Source organism: Myotis nattereri, assembly GCF_964212035.1.
Source record: "Myotis nattereri genome assembly, chromosome: 4".
Lineage (NCBI taxonomy): Eukaryota > Metazoa > Chordata > Mammalia > Chiroptera > Vespertilionidae > Myotis > Myotis nattereri.
The window spans coordinates 102141428-102157645 of NC_138079.1; the positions used below are offsets into that span (position 1 = coordinate 102141428).

The 16218-nt window shown below is 58.5% G+C and overlaps 2 protein-coding genes across 3 annotated transcripts in view; one reads left to right on the forward strand and one right to left on the reverse strand.

The window, feature by feature from the left end:
• Positions 1-772, forward strand: part of IFT140 (intraflagellar transport 140) — a 92871-nt gene extending 92099 nt beyond the window's left edge. Inside the window, exon 30 of the mRNA XM_081089344.1 lies at positions 7-772. Within this exon, the coding sequence (XP_080945470.1) occupies positions 7-213 (207 nt within the window). The 3' untranslated portion in view covers positions 214-772. The remainder of the gene's footprint in view (positions 1-6) is intronic.
• A 102-nt stretch (positions 773-874) lies between these two features.
• TELO2 (telomere maintenance 2) lies at positions 875-14516 on the reverse strand. Of its 2 annotated transcripts, XM_081088844.1 has the most exons (22): positions 14423-14494; positions 13246-13581; positions 12319-12596; positions 10552-10620; positions 10127-10274; positions 9686-9788; positions 9380-9448; positions 9105-9246; positions 8888-9024; positions 8294-8373; positions 7964-8065; positions 7709-7828; positions 7064-7152; positions 6760-6851; positions 6386-6502; positions 6201-6272; positions 4910-5074; positions 4110-4201; positions 3359-3458; positions 3116-3180; positions 2741-2856; positions 875-1460 (listed from the first exon to the last, which is right to left on the reverse strand). In XM_081088844.1, the coding sequence occupies exons 2-22, from the start codon at positions 13578-13580 to the stop codon at positions 1354-1356; spliced, it is 2598 nt and encodes an 865-aa protein (XP_080944970.1). In that variant the 5' UTR covers position 13581; positions 14423-14494; the 3' UTR covers positions 875-1353. The 2 variants fall into 2 exon arrangements, with proteins under 2 accessions (XP_080944970.1, XP_080944971.1); XM_081088845.1 differs by lacking the exon at positions 7709-7828 and having other exon boundaries at positions 14423-14516.
• Positions 14517-16218: the final 1702 nt, after the last annotated feature.

Here is a 16218-nt window from a genome sequence, read left to right on the forward strand (position 1 = left end):
ACGCAGGCCTACAAGTACCTGGAGGAGATGCGGAGGCGGCTCCCCCCCGCCAAGCTGTCCTACTACATGAACCAGCGGACTGTGGACGCCGTGCACCAGGGCCTGGGCATCCCTCTGGCGCGCGTCGTGCCGGAGCGGATCCACCACAGCAGCATGGAGGACCCCAAGGAGGTGGACGAGGAGGTGATGGAGGAGGTGGAGAACGACCCCTGAGGGCCTGCTGCTGCGACAGCGCTTCTGGAACTTCCTAGTTACCAACAGCAGCACGAGCCTGTCTTTTTGAAAAGACTTCTGTGTTTGAGCACAGCTGGAGGGCCCAGGGCACAGGCGGCCTGCTTAGGAGGGAGGGAGCAATTTTAAGCATCCCTTCCACGTCTCTGGTCCTTCGGAACTTCGGTTTAGCCGCTTTACTGTTGAGGGAGTTGGTTCATTTTTTCCCATGGCATTCTCCAAGCTCAGATTTTGAAGCCTAAGAAACTTCTAGAACTTCGCAGACTGAAGACATTAATATGTTCACTGTGCCTCCTCCCAGCACCCAAAAAGGCTGCCTGACATGCATCCAACAGTTTCCAGCAAGATACACAGTTCCTGACCCCAGGGCCACCTGAGCAGACACGAGCGGCCAGTGGTGGGTTCTCTGTCAGGCAGCCTGTGCCCTGGCACCAGCTCCCACTGTGAGGGAGGAGCTGGCACCATGACATCGTGAGGGGAGGGGGACCCCGGGCTCCACCCACCGGCCACCAAAGCTCTCCTAATAAAGTTTATTTCCTCAGAGGCGTGCGTCCCCTTCCTGCCCCACGTTTTCATGTCTCCCCTGCAGAGGGCTTGTGTAGGCACGGGGGTCCCTGTCCGAGCAATGACAACCACAAAGCGTGGGTTTGAGCACCTGTAGCTCCTTTTTATTCTTCTTTGTTGTTTTTTTAACATAACCTGCCATTAGGTGAGGTGGGGGGTTGAGGACACAATGCCAAGAAGCCCACAGGGGCCCAGCAGCCCGCTGCTCTGCCGATCTTGGCAGCTCCCACTGGAGCACATCCAGGCCCTGAGCAGCGCACCCTCCCCCGCTCCCCTGCCGCCACCCGCAGAGCCGGCTCCTCGGGAGCCCCCCACCGAGTTCAGGGTGCTGTCGTTGGGGCAGTACCAGAGGCCCTGACGTGGACTCCTGGCTGGGCACTCTGACCTTCTGGGCTATAAACAGCGCAGGCGGGGCCTTCCTGCCTGCACGCTCAGGACCAGGTGACAGCCCATCCCACGAGGGGCTGCACCACAAAGCCCACAGGTCAGCCTCGCTCCGCGGGCCTTGTGCTCGGCCCTCCCGGCCTGCCTTCTTCCAGTGGGAATGGCGCCCAGGGACTAAGGAGGAGACAGTGGGAGGAGCTTGTCTTTGAGTTTCTCCAGCAGCAGCAGTGCCTTCACGGCCAGCATTCTGCAGTCCTCATCCGGGTCCTTCTCAGCCACGTCTGCCAAAGGAGGAGATCACACCAGAGCACAGCATTACATGGTGCTGAGCAGCCGCCCTCTTCAGTTGTGTTTCATTAAGTCTTCCTGAAGGAGGCCCCACGGGGGCCCGGCGTGGCCAGCTGCCCTGGGCTTCAGGCACCAGACCCTTCGCTGAGGTCCCCGGTGAGAGCAGCACCTTAGATGCCAGCAAAGGGCCTTCACTGGGTCCCTGACAGAAGCAATGCTCCCCTCCACCCAGGCTGGGAACTCCAGCAGGTGGGGAGGCAGGGGGAGGCTAAACACACCCCTCCACAAAGCCACTCCAAGCTTGCAGCTCTCACCCCAGGGAAGGAGCCTGCACCCAAGACCACGGACGAGGGTCGCTGGATGCCACACGCCTGCATCACGAGACCCCGAGAAAGCCCAGGCAGCGCCCAGAACTGTGCAGACATGTGACATGAGACATAATCAGAGAAACCCACACGGGCTCTGCACACGACCAACAGGACGAAAGACACTGGGGACAGTGGACTGGAGGAGCTGGGGGTGCAGGACAGCTCGGGACCCTGGGCGGGACCCGGGATCCGGCAGAAAGAAAAAGGCCGTCCTTGCATCACTGGGCCCCCAAGTGTGGCCACAGATTAAATGGTCCAGTCCCAGCTGTGTGCCGAGGGTAGAAGTTGGAGGGGGTGGGGGTGGGGGGGCTCTGAGGCCGGCTCAGCTGGCTAGAGGTGGGCGGTTATACTCATCACAACAGACTTCTTTTTTTTGTTTGTTTTCCCCGCTACCACAAATTATGCAGTCGAGTTCCCCACATTTGGGGAAATCACCGAGGTCAGCACATCCGGAGGGCAATGGCTAAGCCTCGCCCTGGGAAAGCCACCTTCGTGATCATGTTCTCTCCCCGCCAGGTAAGTATACAACAGACTTCTTAAAAAGAGCTTGTAGGAGAGGAGATGGGGACAAAATATGTCAAAACACGAATAATCAGAGAATCTAGGGAGGGTACATAGTGCTCACTTTATGAGTCTTCTAACCTTTGAGAATTTTCCAGAATGAATACAGATGCCATCTCCCACATCAGGGCGCCTTCTCCCAGGTGCCCTGCAGGACTCCCCAGAGTGACCCAACAATGGCCACGTTCCAATCCCCACACTGGGGGACACACAGCCGTGGACTGGGGCTTGCTCAGCTCTGGGGATCCCCACGGTGCTCCCTGCACCCTGACAGCCGCCGGCACCCTCCAGGCTGCACTGGCCTCCCACCCACCTTGCAACTGCAGCCTGGGCCCCGCGCTCACCTGCCAGCCATGACCGGGCTTCCAGCAGCTCATCTGGTAGGTCTTCGAGCAGTCGCTCAGCCGGGACGCTGAGGAGGACGGAAGAGACGGCAGACAGCAAGCCCCGGCGCACGTAGCTGCCGAGCAAAGTGAGGGCTAAGCCCCAATGGAGCCACAGGCTAGGCAGGGAAACCCCGATTTTCCTCCGAGCACAGCAGCCATGCCAGCCACAAAGCATGCCTAGTCCCGCCTAGCCCCCTTCCTTCTTACTGCAGGGCCAAGCTGCCTCTCGGCCACCCCTAGGAGTCGCCATCAGACGCCCAATTTCCACTTTCTAGGATTCAGAGCCCACCCGTGTCCATGTGGGGCCACTGCCCTCAGTCCCTGGCCACTCACGTGTCACCATGGAAGCGAAGGGCCCACACAAACTCCAGCAGAGCTTTGCCCATTGACACAGCCACCTGAAAGAGCAGAGGCCAATGGGCATGAGTCCTGGCACCCAGCAGTCCCCACCTTGGCCACTTTCCTCAGGTGCAAACACTCCTGTCCCTAGGGCCAAGGTGTGGACCACGGGAAGAACAAACTGCTGGCACACAATCTATGCAAGGTGGGGGCCGTCAGCTGCAGCTCCCAGCTCACCGTGGTATTCACAGCCAGGTACATCAGGGCCCCTAAGGTGTGGGCCAGTCTCCCGAGAACCAATTGGTCATCTCCCAAAAGATCGAAGGTCACCAGAGGCCTACAACACAGAATCAGGTGAATGACACAGGTCAAACACTCGTCAACTTCCCAACCGCCTGGACCAATGGACATCCCTGGCCCCTGGATGCTGCTCCTCACCGCCTATCCCCATGCGGGACCCGGAGCCATATGGGAAGGTGTTAGACAGACACCCAGGCACCCTGCAAGGCTGCCTGGCACAAGCCCCGGCCTGGGTCAGGAAGGAGGGGCCGGGACTTGAGGGAAACAAGGCCACCCACCCCGGCCTTGCAGTGAAGGCAGTCGCCTCACCCTGTCCCTGAAGGGAAGGGCTCAGTCCCCGGCCCTCCCCACCATCACCAGAGCATCACTCCATGTGTGACGGTGGCCAAGGGGACGTCTAGCCCACTCAGGCTGAGGCTGGACAAGGAGGCAAAGGGGGGGGTGGGCAGAGCACTTGCAGCATCGAGACAGCACAGCAAGGCTCTGGCCCCAGCACAAACCCGAAGTGTGACAGAAAATGTGACTCCTAATGCCCTTGCCACGTCATTTACTTTAAGCTCCGAACGACCACAGCACAAGTCATGATCCTGCTGCTGCCTAAAGCCCCACCTCGGGCCCCACCCTGGGAAGCTGCCTGTCCTCAGAGGTATCCAGGGCTCATTCCCCAAATCACGGGCTTCCCACTCACCTGTCAAAACCCTGAATGAGGGGGAAGAAGAAGTAGCCAGCCACGGAGTTGAATTCATTGGGGCTGCCAGCTGGTCCCTGCCTGGAAGAGCCCTGCCAAACACACAGGGAGCCACATGGGTGTGGAGCACGGCCTCCCCTCCCCGTGCAGGACACTCTCCTGGGGGGGCCGCCCTGTGTGCCATGGGAGAGTATGCAGCCTCCCTGGGCCCTACGGCTGTATGCCAGTAGCACCCAACCCCATGACAACCAAGAACGTCGCCAGCCCCAGCTGGTTTGGGTCACTTGATAGAGCGTCGGTCTGAGGACTGAAGGGTCCCAGGTTCAATTCCAGTCAAAGGCACATGCCTGGGTTGCAGGCTCAATCCCTAGTAGGGGGCGTGCAGGAGGCAGCCAATCAGTGGTTCTCTCTCATCATTGATGTTTCTATCTCTCTCTCCCCTCTCCTTTCCTCTCTGAAATCAACAAAAAATATATTTTTTAAAAAAAAGAATGTCTCCAGACATGGCCAAATGTCCCTGGGGGGCAAGATCAGCCTAGCCTAGCAGACCCCCAACACAGCCCAGACCAGGTCACCTGCTGCTGACAGGATTCCTGGGCCCTTTTTTCATACCTAACTCTGCATCCATGTCTTAAAACCAGTTCAGTTTGATGCCCTACAGCATGTCACGTCCCTCCGTTTGTGCCCAAAACTCTCCTTTCACAGAACACCAGCACTGCAGCCACCCCGTCCATGCAGACCGGGCCTCCAGCCTGCCCAAAGCCCCCACCCACGAGGGCCCGACCCGAGTCCTGGCTGACCTTTGAGAACCGCCGGGTCTTCCTTCTGATCCTCTCGTCCACCACAGCCCGCCAGGTGGGAGCCACGGCGCAGCTGGGCGGGCAGGTGGGGCCTGGGGAGCCACACTGGGAAGTCCTCCTGAGGCGCCCGGGCCGAGACAGCTCCTGGGCTGCCAGAGCCAGGACCTAAAGGGGAGAGACCCCGGGCAGCCGCTGTCGATCTGGGGAAGGATTTCTAGCTCAAGGTAAACCGAGTGTCCCGTTAGCACCAGCAGCTCTTGCGTCGAGGGGGAGCTTCAGGAAACCCCCTAGAAAGTCAGTGCCACGTACCCCATAATCACTTCGCTTTGTGGGGGACAGGAGGGGAAGGGGGGCATGCTCCCTGGAGACCAGCCAGAGCCTTCACTCCCATCACAAGGGCCACTTCTCTTCCCAAAGCTCATCCAGTCCTGACCGCTGCCTCACAGGAAAGGGTAATGAAGCTACATGTGGGTGGGCCCTGAAAACACGAGTGGAAGAAGCCAGACCTAGGTGGCCGCCAGTACGACTTCCCTTATAGGAAGCACCCAGAACAGGCAAATCCACAGAGAACAGAGTGGACTGGTGGTTACAGGGGAGGAAGTGCTTGTGGGAGATGCAAGATGTTCTGAAAGTAGACAGATCTGATAGACACACAACATTGCAAATGTACCAAATGCCATTGAGTTGTAAACAGCAAAATGCTGTATTTTTTGTGTTGCCTTAGTCTTTGCTTCACTCTACATCAGCGGTCGCCAACCTTTCAGAACTCACGGATCACCAGTGGTCCGCAGACCACCGGTTGGCGACGCTGCTCTACATAACACGTAGCATCTTAATCAGCGTCAAGTGCGTCGTTCAGTGACATTAAGTACCTGCACGCTGCTGTGCAACCATCACCACCATCCACCTCCAGAACTGGTTCAGCCTCCCAAAATGACCCTCTGTCCCCATTAAACACTAACTCGCCCCCTCCCTCAGCCCACGGCACCCACCATCTACTTTGTCTAAGACTTTAACTCCTTAGGATCTCATGTATGTGTAATCATACAGTGTCTGTGTTGTGTCTCGCTTATTTCACTTAGGAAAACTACTTCCCAACACATCCACACTGCAGCAGATCACACAGATGCTGGTCTCAGGCTCAGGTCCAGTGACAGGTACTCAGGAGGCCTCTGGCTCTGCCCAGGTAGATTTTGGCAAACACCAGCTCCCTGGCGTTGCACCAGGCCTGGCCCCTCCCATGAGGGCAGCTTGGGCCTGACAAGTGGGACAGGGGCCCCAGGGCACTCACGTCCAGAATGTCCATGCGCTGCCGGAGGCTGTAGTTGATGGCGTAGAACTGTGAGGTCAGATACTCCGCCACCTGAGCCAGGCAGATGAGAGGTCGCAGTGGATCACAACTCCAGAGGTAGGGCCCCCACACAGACACTAGCTGGGGGGGCACAACCCTGGCACCCCATAGCCAGCGGGACTCACCCGGGCCGGGTCTGTGACGGTGACGGCCACCAGGCCTCTCTGGCGCAGCCCCTCAAATCCCGCCACGCTCGTCTTCTCCTCCAGGTGCAGGAGCACCTGCGCTAGCTCCACACTCACCTGCAAACAGGTCAGGGCGCCTTCAGCCCCCGGGCCTGCCCCGGGTCCCCCACAGCGTTCCGTTTCTTTACAATGGAAGGGACACCTCTTGGACAGCCTGGGACCCTGTTCTCCACCTCCCATCCCAGCAGAGGCCCCAGACACAGGCCTCCTAAGGGGACAGAGAACCAACGAAACATACAACACGAGCCACACTAGGCTCCGAGGGCATTGCTCACTCCCATGACCCTGCCGGCCCAGTCCCTCTACCTGCTCACCTCCCGAGTGGCAGCCGGGTTCCTGACGACCAGCCCCTCAAGGGCCCGCAGGGCTGCCTCCCAGCGCTCCCAGTCCTCGGATGTGGTCAGGGCTGAACCAAAACAGGCCTCCATCATTCCTTGGCCCTGACCTTGACCACAGCAGAGCCAGCAGCCAGGGTCTGGGCGCTGGGCAGAAGGCAGGTGAACCCCCAGAACATGAACAGATGCCATGGACCAACCATCCCAGGGCAGGGCTGTGCTTGGGGTTGGGGCCTTGCCACAGGGCACTCAGCAGGGACCCATGCCATGTGGAGAGGCCCACCTTCCATGCAGTCCCGGACGTACATGGGCACCTTGCCACTCTTCAGCTCTTGGTCCCCCGACATGTCATAGGGAACAAATTCATCATCGCTGTGGAAGAATCACAGACATGAGGAGCCTGCTGGTCACCCAGGAGCAGAAAGCAGCCAGGAGGGAGTGCCTGAGAGCTGAGGCTGGGCACCCTCCACCAACAGGACAAGCTCCTGAGTCACCAAAATTCATGTCCCAGGCCCTGGCCAGGTAGACCAATTGGTTAGAGCGTCATCCTGATGTCCCGACATCCCAAGGTTGTGGGTTTGCTCTCCAGTCAGGACATATATTAGAAGCAACCAATGAGTACTTAAAAAATAGCCCTCGCTGGTTTGGCTCAGTGGATAGAGCATCGTCCTGAGGACCAAAGGGTCCGGGTTGGACTCTGGTCAAGGGCACGCACCTTGGTTTCAGGCTCCACCCCGGCCCAGGCCCTGGTCAGGGCTTGTGCAGGAGGCAACCAATCAATGTGTTTCTCTCACATTAATGTTTCTCTCTCTTTCCCTCTCTCTTCTACTCTCCCTAAACACCAATGAAAAAATACCCTCGGGTGAGGATTAACATAAATACATACATACACAAATAAGTAAGTAAATAATAAAACATAAGAATTCACCTCCCAGTCCCTGAAGCTTCAAGAAAGACAGACAGGGTAAGGCTACAGTGACGCTGAGGCCCTCCATGCTGGTCCTCATACTGGGCGAAAGACTGGAGAGAGCTCAGAGCCAGTCCGGTGCTGTAGGCTGACCCATTGTTTTGAGACGAGGCCATCACCCCTTGAGTTCACCTCGTGGCTCTGATACCAGCATGGGGTTGCCCCAGGCCTCAGTGCCTCCCCACTCCCACCCCCTCCCCAAGATCTCCGTCCTACCTGTCAAGCTCAGAGTCAGAGCCCTGTGGCCGCACCTGCGGGACTCCACCCTCTACAGTCTGTTTGTCAGGGGTCTCTGCAGCGACTGGAGGGACAGGTGAGCTTTTGGGAAACAAGGAGGAACCCTTCAGGGACTAACTCACAAGTTTCTGGTCCCAGAATCTATGCTTCCCAAGGAAACACTCCTTCCACCCCAACCCTAGTCTACTGAGCTTCTGTCTCGGCAATGTGGGTCCAGGATTACAAGACAGAGTCCCAGCGCGTGCAGAAGCTGCCCCACCCGGCCCACCGTGCCCACCGTGCCCAGCCCCCCGAATGGGAGGAACTCACCCCGCCTCCGAGGGGCTGTCCGCAGCGGGCTGCGGGGTGGCCAAGGCCAGCATCTCGCAGCTCAGTTCATCCTCTTCATACTGCAACAGGAAAGATCTGGAGTCAGCTGGGATGGGTCTGGCAGGAGCAGCAGAGCCAGGGCCCCTCCAAGGCCCTCCCGCTGCAGCCCTGGTCCAGCCTCTGACAGCCAGAGCCTTCCAAGGGCAACCTTCCAAGCCTCCACCTTGCAGAGGGCAGCACTGGGTGTACTGAAGGCTAGAGGGCCCCCCCATCCTGAGGGAGCCGAGAATAAGAATCCCCCAGGACACAGTAAACGTGGCAATGCCCTGAGGGCTCAGCGGATGGCGAGGAGGGGATGCCTAGGATGACCTGAGAGTTAAACACCCACGGATCCCCTGGGGGGCCTGCTCGGGCCCAGCTGAGGGGCAATACCTCCACTCCCTCTCAGCTGTGAACCCTCGGGAGGGCCACCAAGGCCGAGTCCGCACTAACAGAGATGCTCCATGAGCTCCATGAGACCCAGGAAGGTGAGGTGACATCGAGGCTGGAGCGACAGCAGCTTGGGGAGACCACGTGGGCACAGCCCTCGCTCACCTGGAACTTCAGGGGAGGCCCCTCAGGGTGGATCCGGGCACTGGCCACCTCGGCCACGACCATGCCCAGGCGGCGCACGGCTGGTAAACTGCTGTCCAGGCGGCACTTCACTCCTGCCATTAGGCTGGCCAGCAGCTCTGGGGAAACCAACGCATACATGCTGAATGTGCCTGGGGAAGGGGGCAATGGGGACAGGGTGCCCGTGCCACCTGCTCACCGTCCCGGCTGTCCTGGAGCTCAGCGTCCCCCAGGTGCGCCAAGCAGATTAAGACAGCTTTGCTGACATAGCACTGCTGGGCCAGGGGTGCGTGGCGGATGGCGCTGCTGCTGCCCCACGTCTCCATGAGCTCCTTCAGCGCCTGGTGGGCAGCACAAGCCCGGCCTGGTCAGACAGCCCCAGCCTCCCCTCCACCCAGGCAGGAGGCTCCCTCCCCGTCCCACCAGTAGGCGGCCCTGGGACGCTGCAGGGACTGAGGGCCCGACAGGACTTGCCTGTACGAGGAGTGGGCGCCGTTGGCTGTCCATGGCCAGGTACCCCAGCAGGCTCTGCAGCACAGGTGTCTGCAAAGGAAGCCGAGCATCTCGTCACTGTCTGCCAGGCAGATACCACCGCCTGCCACCTGCCTGGCCAGAGTTGCCCAGGGAGCCAAGGGCTGTCTGCGCAGGAGTCCCAGAGCAGGAACGGGTTTGGGCTAAAGGACGGGCATTTCCCAGAAATGAGCACTGTTCCCGCTACACTCGGTACAGTCATTTCCCTGGGGCCTGAGGTGGGCCGCGCCCACCTTGCGGCACTCTCACCGGGTATCGGTACTGCAGGAACAGAAGCTTCTGGGTCATCACAAACCGGGCCTTCTTACTCTTCAAAACCAGGTTCCCCAACAGTCGAGCGAGAACTTGAGGCCTGTGAGGCACCGGTGAGGGGGGAGGGGATCTCAACACATGGGGCTGGATCCTGGGCTCTGCTCTAACCCCAGGGAGCCCGGGGGGTGTTTCAGCTCCGAGTGGATCCTGATTCTCCCTCTTCCTGATTAACACGGAAACCAGGAGAGCCCAGCACCTCAATGCATCTGGCTGCATCGCAGGTTAAATACTTCCCCTAGAGCAGGGGTGCCAGCCTTCCCTATGAGGGACCAGAAACTGACTATCTACACAGGGATGGCAGGTAAGGTGTCACCTGGACCCACCTCCTGCCTTCTTGGAAGAGAAGCACTTACAGTGGGCGGGTACCTTGGTTCTTACCCAGAAGCAGTCTCCACAAGCCCTGTCAGCACGGCCTCCATGGCCCGGTCGGGCACGCATTCCATCAGGCGCCAGCAGACCCGCTGCCAGAGGCAGCTGCCCTGGGTGAGTGCTGTCAGCCGGGGCACCAGCACACCCAGGATCTCCTCTGCGGGAAAGCCAACAGGGCCATGGGCATCCAGTATCCGCAGCCCACAGGCCCACCGGCTGCATAGCCAAGCCCCCACCAAGGAGCCCACGACAGGTGGCATCAGCCCACCCACGACCAAGCCCAGGCAAGGGGACTGCTGCTGTTTCAGGACACACAGCCATGCTCCGACCCTCTGCCAGGGAAAAATGCCCCCCCACCCACAGGACAGCCACCAAGAGGAAGGGGGAGGGGGCCAGAACACGCTGTAGCTTCTCCCCAGACAGGAAACACTCACTCTGCCTCCCGTAGACACAGGCTTTCCCCACGACCTGAGACACAAAGGAGACAGAGCAGTCTGAGCCGCCTAGGACAGGAAGGAAAGGAGATTTTAAAGGAGGGCTACGGCAAGGCTACCGAAGAATACCTGACAAGTGGGGCCAGCCCTCATTACTGGGCAGGCAGACTCCGTGTCATAAAAATGCCAATTCATTCACTCTAAACGAGTGGTTCTCAACCTTCCTCCTGCCGCGACCCTTTAATACAGTTCCTCATGTTGTGGTGACCCCCAATTTCATGGTTACAAATTGAACAGAATTAAAGCATAGTGATTCATCACAAAAACAATATGTAATTATATATGTGTTTTCCGATGGTCTTAGGCGACCCCTGTGAAAGGGTTGCGACCACAGGTTGAGAGCCGCTGCAACCAACCATAATCATAATAGGTCTGTTCTAACTTGAAGAGCCAACAATAATAACTGTTTTAAAAACCGTTACACACATTTGATCACTTAATTGTCACAATGATCCTCCGAAGTAGGGACGAGTGTGGTAGCACCAGGAGAAGCACGAGAGGGGCCTGGCCAAGGCGGTCAGCTACTCACAGACACAGGTTGGGCTCTGAGCCGCCCAGAGTGGGGAAGGGAGGAAACAAGGACACAGGAACCAGGAGAGGGTGGGCCATACCGGCTCCACAAGCAGAGCCAGGATGGTGGAGCCGACCAGGTTTCAGGCAGGACCCACGCACAGTGGGAACGACAGGAATTCGGAGTTTGTGATCTAGAGAGGGGCGCCCGCACAGCCCCTGCCGGTGAAGTAGACTAGACATTCTGGGCACCTTCAGAACATCCCAGGGCATCACCCAGTAAAAGGCAGTGGGGCTGGAGGCCTGGCAAGGTAAGAGCCTCACCTCCCTGTGGTCCCTCCCCCTAGACAGTGATGCTGCCTCCTTCAAGGACAGTCCTGGGACTCCACGAAGCAACACGCGTGAAGGGCCTTGAGCAGCACCTGACGCGGCACCAGCTCCACCACCTCAGCTGCTGGAGCGCTGGGCACGCCCATGCGAGACACCTGACCCCACAAATGACGCTTCAAAGACTTTGTGATGAGGGGGTGAATAAGAAGCCGCTCCCTCCAGGCAGCCAAGATGGCCAGTGACAAAGACACTGAGAGCCGCAAGCTAACAAGGACAAGCAGGCCCTCGTCAACGGTCACGTCAGACGAGCCCTGTCACAGTAAGAACAGTTTTCAGATGTTCCCATCGACACTAAGGGCCCAGCAGTGAGCAGCCCCATCTGGCTGACTTCTCCAATGTCCACCCAAGAACTGAAGAAATCAAGAGTCAGCTCCATGTCCTGGCCGGTTTGGCTCGGTGGGTAGAGCGTCGGCCTGCGGACTGAAGGGTCCCAGGTTTGATTCTGGTCAAGGGCACATGCCCAGATTGCAGGCTTGATCCCAGTGGGGGGCGGGCAGGAGGCAGCCAATCAATGATTCTCTCTCATCATTGATGTTTCTATCTCTCCACCCCTCTCCCTTCTCTCTGAAATCAATAAAAATATATTTAAAAAAAATAAAGTGTCAGCTCCACCTCCAAGGTCAACAGCCACGAAGTGGGTAAAACTTCAGGATGTGGGTCATTGTCGCCCCAAACAGGAGACAACGTCTGACCCACCAACAGCACCACCCAGAGACGGCAAAGCGCCCAGAGGCCAGGGAGATGAAGGGGACGGCAGATCAAGAGAATGGCTGGAAGAGGGTCACTTTGGGGGTGGGGCGGGCTCACCTCGGAGAGAGTCCACGACCGCCTGCAGCACCCGCACGGCCTCCTCCCCGAGCAGAGGAAAGTAGCTCTGAGGGAAGAACTCAGCCAGGTTCTCCTGCTGCAGGCAGTTGCCCAGGCGGTCGGGCAAGCCCACCACCTTGATTAGGAGCGCCTCCTGGAGCCGAGGAAAAGCCAGCTCCGCCTGCTGCCGACACTGCCCCTCCATGACTGCAGCCATCCTGCCCGCCTTCAGGAACCGGGCCAGCAGCCTTGCCATCTTCATCAGACGGAAACTGGGACTGAACCAAGAGCAGGTGTGAGGGGCGGAACCCCAACCTCCTCCATCCGCAGCATCCTCGGCCAATGGGAGCAGCAACGGCCGTCATGAAACAGGTAATCCCAACAACTTAACGGGCGCTATTCCCTCCACATACGTTGAAAGGAAGAGTATTTAAATCTCACTAAGTAGCTAAGATTGCCAGCGGGGCACAAGCACCTGCTGGGCCCAGTGCCGCCCCCTACGCTTGGAATCACTCTGGACACCACCGCCCTCTCCTGGCCGTGGTTTTCATACGGGCCTGCTCTCTTCAGCAGCCCCGCTTTCCAACCAGGCATCCCACAAGGACTGTCCTGTGCTCTGATGTGGAATCTAGGACCCCCCCCCCAAGTGAGGGGTCCCAGGAGCTTGCTGGGGCACCTGGGTGCCTCACTGCAGAGCTGGGAGCCACAGGGTGAAGGAGAGGGCGATGGCCATGCACTGCCACCCGACACTTCAGTCTGGAGCTAACCCACTGCCCCAGCCGCAGGGACTGGAACACCCTCGTTGCAGAGATGAACACAAACCAGGTTTGGTTTTCAGGTGCCCTGCTATTGGTTTGCAATCCCTCAGGCCATGCGTATGCTTTGGACGTGACCAGCCACCCCGTAATGAGACGCAGCCCCACTCACCCAGCCGTGTCCTCAAGGGCCTCCATCAGCACCAGGAAGGCTTGGTCAGCTGGGCCCTCCAGGAAGAAGCTGGCCCACAACTCCTCCAACTGGCCATTGGGCAGCAGCCCCAGCCAGTCCGGGTTCAGCTTGCTGACCAGACATCTGAGAACGGCTGAAAAATGGACCCTGGCAAACTCCTCCTCCTCCCCAGGGAGGGCCGGGTTCTCCGTTCCTCCAAGATAGCGCTTCAGGGACCCCAGGGTGGAGAAGATGCAGCCACCATCCTCTGAAGAGGAAAGGGTGTGAACAGCCTCCCGGACAGTGAGCCGGACCGAAGACGGCACTGGATCCATCCTGTTCAGAGGAAAGGACGTGAAAGCGCACGGAGCCATGGGCACCCACATGGGACCCAGTCTCGGAGAAGGACGCATCTCCCACCCTCTGGCCTCTTATTAAGCAAACTTCCTGGGGACCTCATTCCTCTTCACCCCTTCTGTCACCCAGCAGTATCCCCTCCCTCCCACCTCTTTCACTGTTTTCACCGAGAGTCCTTTTCAGGACCGGAGGCCCTCTATGACCCCCTCTACAGTAGGTCAGCCCGTCCAGGGACACATGCCAGTAGCTGGAGATGGCAGGGGCCAGGGATGCTGGTAAAACATTCCACATACACAGCCCCCACAACAGAGGATTATCCAAACCAAATGTCACCAGTGCTGAGGTTGGGAGACCTGGTCTCGAGGAACCCATCAATGCCCTTCGGACTTCCACTCGCCAAACTCCCCCCCTTTTTTTTTTTTTTTCTTTTTGAAACCATCGCCGTCTGTGAGTAGTATTTATTTCGGGTCGAGCGCCCCGGCAGGACTAAGTACCATTAAGTAGGCGCCAGTCTGTTACCAGTGCACCCAGCCTCTCGATAAGCCTGTATTAGGGGCCCAACGGTGTCCCCCAGGGCCTGGTGCCTCCCGACCCAGCCGGGTCTACGAGGGCGGCGGCACGCAGAGTGCATGCGGGCCAACAGCAGCGATCAGCCGTCCCGCGCCCCCCACCCAGCGTGCGGCTGCAGCCCACCTCGCGGCGCGAGCGACGGGAGGGGCCTCGTGGGGTGGGGGTGGGGTCTCCGGGCCGGGAGGAGGGCCTCGCAGAGGGCAGGGGTCTCAGACCCCGCGCCGCCGCTGTGCACGCGCTTCCGACTCACTGGGGTCGCCGAGACCCAGCTCTGAGCTGGGGCCCATCGCGCGGCCGCGGAGCACGAGCTCCCGGGCCCGGGCAGAGCTGCCGCGGAACTTCTTTGAGCTGGTGGGTCAGCTGACCGACCGCGACGAATCCGCGAAGCCCGGAAGCCAGAAGGGGCGGAGCGGGCGGCCGCATCTGCGCCTGCGCCGGGCGGGGGGCGGGGTCTGTGCCGCGCGGCGCAGGGGCCGGAGGGGGGGCGGCGTCACCCTGTGGGTGGGGCCGCGCGCCCCGACCTGGCTCGGAGCCGGGTTCCGCAGTGCGCGAGGGGGCGCCCTTCTTCTGCCTCCGTGTGCTCGTTACCCGGAGTCATCTCCAGCCCGCTCTCAGCTCCCGAGGCCAGTTCTCTCCCGGGCGCCACGCGTGCGCGCTCTACACCGGCTCCATGGAGCACCGGCCGTCCCCGAGGCCAGGCCCTGCGCTCCAGGGTGCGACCGTGATAGGAAAACGCCCTGCAGACAGGGAAGCAGTGACTACGGGGCTGGTGTGGGGATGCGTGACTGTAGCGGTGTGAGTCCGGGTCCTGGCATAGGAGCCGCACGTTCAGCATGTGACCACCAGCCACAGGTGGCTATGGACATTAGCTGAAATCAAACCAAAGGAGCAGGCCAGTTCCTTGGTCGCACCAGCCACACCTGTAGGCAGTAGCCGCCGTAATGCACAGCGCAGGCAGGGTACCTTCCGTCCTGGCAGAGCGCGTGGCAGCCTGCGGGAGTGATCCGGGAAGACTTCACAAGAACCTGCCATTTCAGCCCAGACCAGTGATTTTCAACCTCTTTCATCTCGTGGTACACATCACTAATTACTAAAACTCTGCAGCACACCAAAAAATACATTACTTGCCGATCTGACAAAAACAGGTATAATTTTGATTCTTTCACGCCGGATGCTATTGTATTGGCTGTTGCCATTTGTTTTATTTGACAATCTAAGGCAGTGAGTGGTTCTCAACCTTGGCTGCACATGAGAATCACCTGGGAATCTTTTTAAAATCCTGATTTCTGGGCTTCTTTTTAAAATCCTGATTCCAGGATTTTAAAGATTCCCAGGTGATTCTAATGTGCAGCCAAGGTTGAGAACCACTGATCTAAGGGGGAAAAGGTCAGGTATTGCATGTTTTAAAAATTCTTGTGGCACACCGGTTGAAAATCGCTGGCTGTATGTCCTTGTGGAAACATCTGGGAAACAGTTATTCATCCAACATACATTCATTAAATGCGTGCAGCAAGCACTCTTCCAGGGAAGAGAATGAAGCAGATTAAGTTCCTTCTCACATATCAAGTGAGAAAATAAAGGACATGAGCAATACACCAAATGGCAAATAGTGATCCGAAAAAGTAAGCAGGGAAGAAAATGAGTGATTAATGACGGTCTCATTTTAAAACGTGCACTCTGGGTGCAATTGGGAGAATGGACGGCAGGGGATGCAGGGAGCCAGCGGGGTGGCTGGTGGGGGCCAGGTGGTGAAAACTGGCTGACCTAGGATATTTCTGCAGAATACAAATGATGGATTGGATGTGGGGGGGGTGACAGGGAGGGAGGAGTGAGGATGGTGACGTCTTGAGTCGCTCTGGAAATTCCTCCCAGTCCACTTATGGATTAGAGCCCTCGATCTCCACTTCCTACAGTGACTGCAATCATCTATTCCTCTATTTTCCTATGATTCAGTAACTTCTCACAAAACAGTGCACAGAAGATCAATTTCTTAAGCCTTTACATATCTGGGGGAAAAATGCCTTTATTCTTTTCTCAGGGTCAATT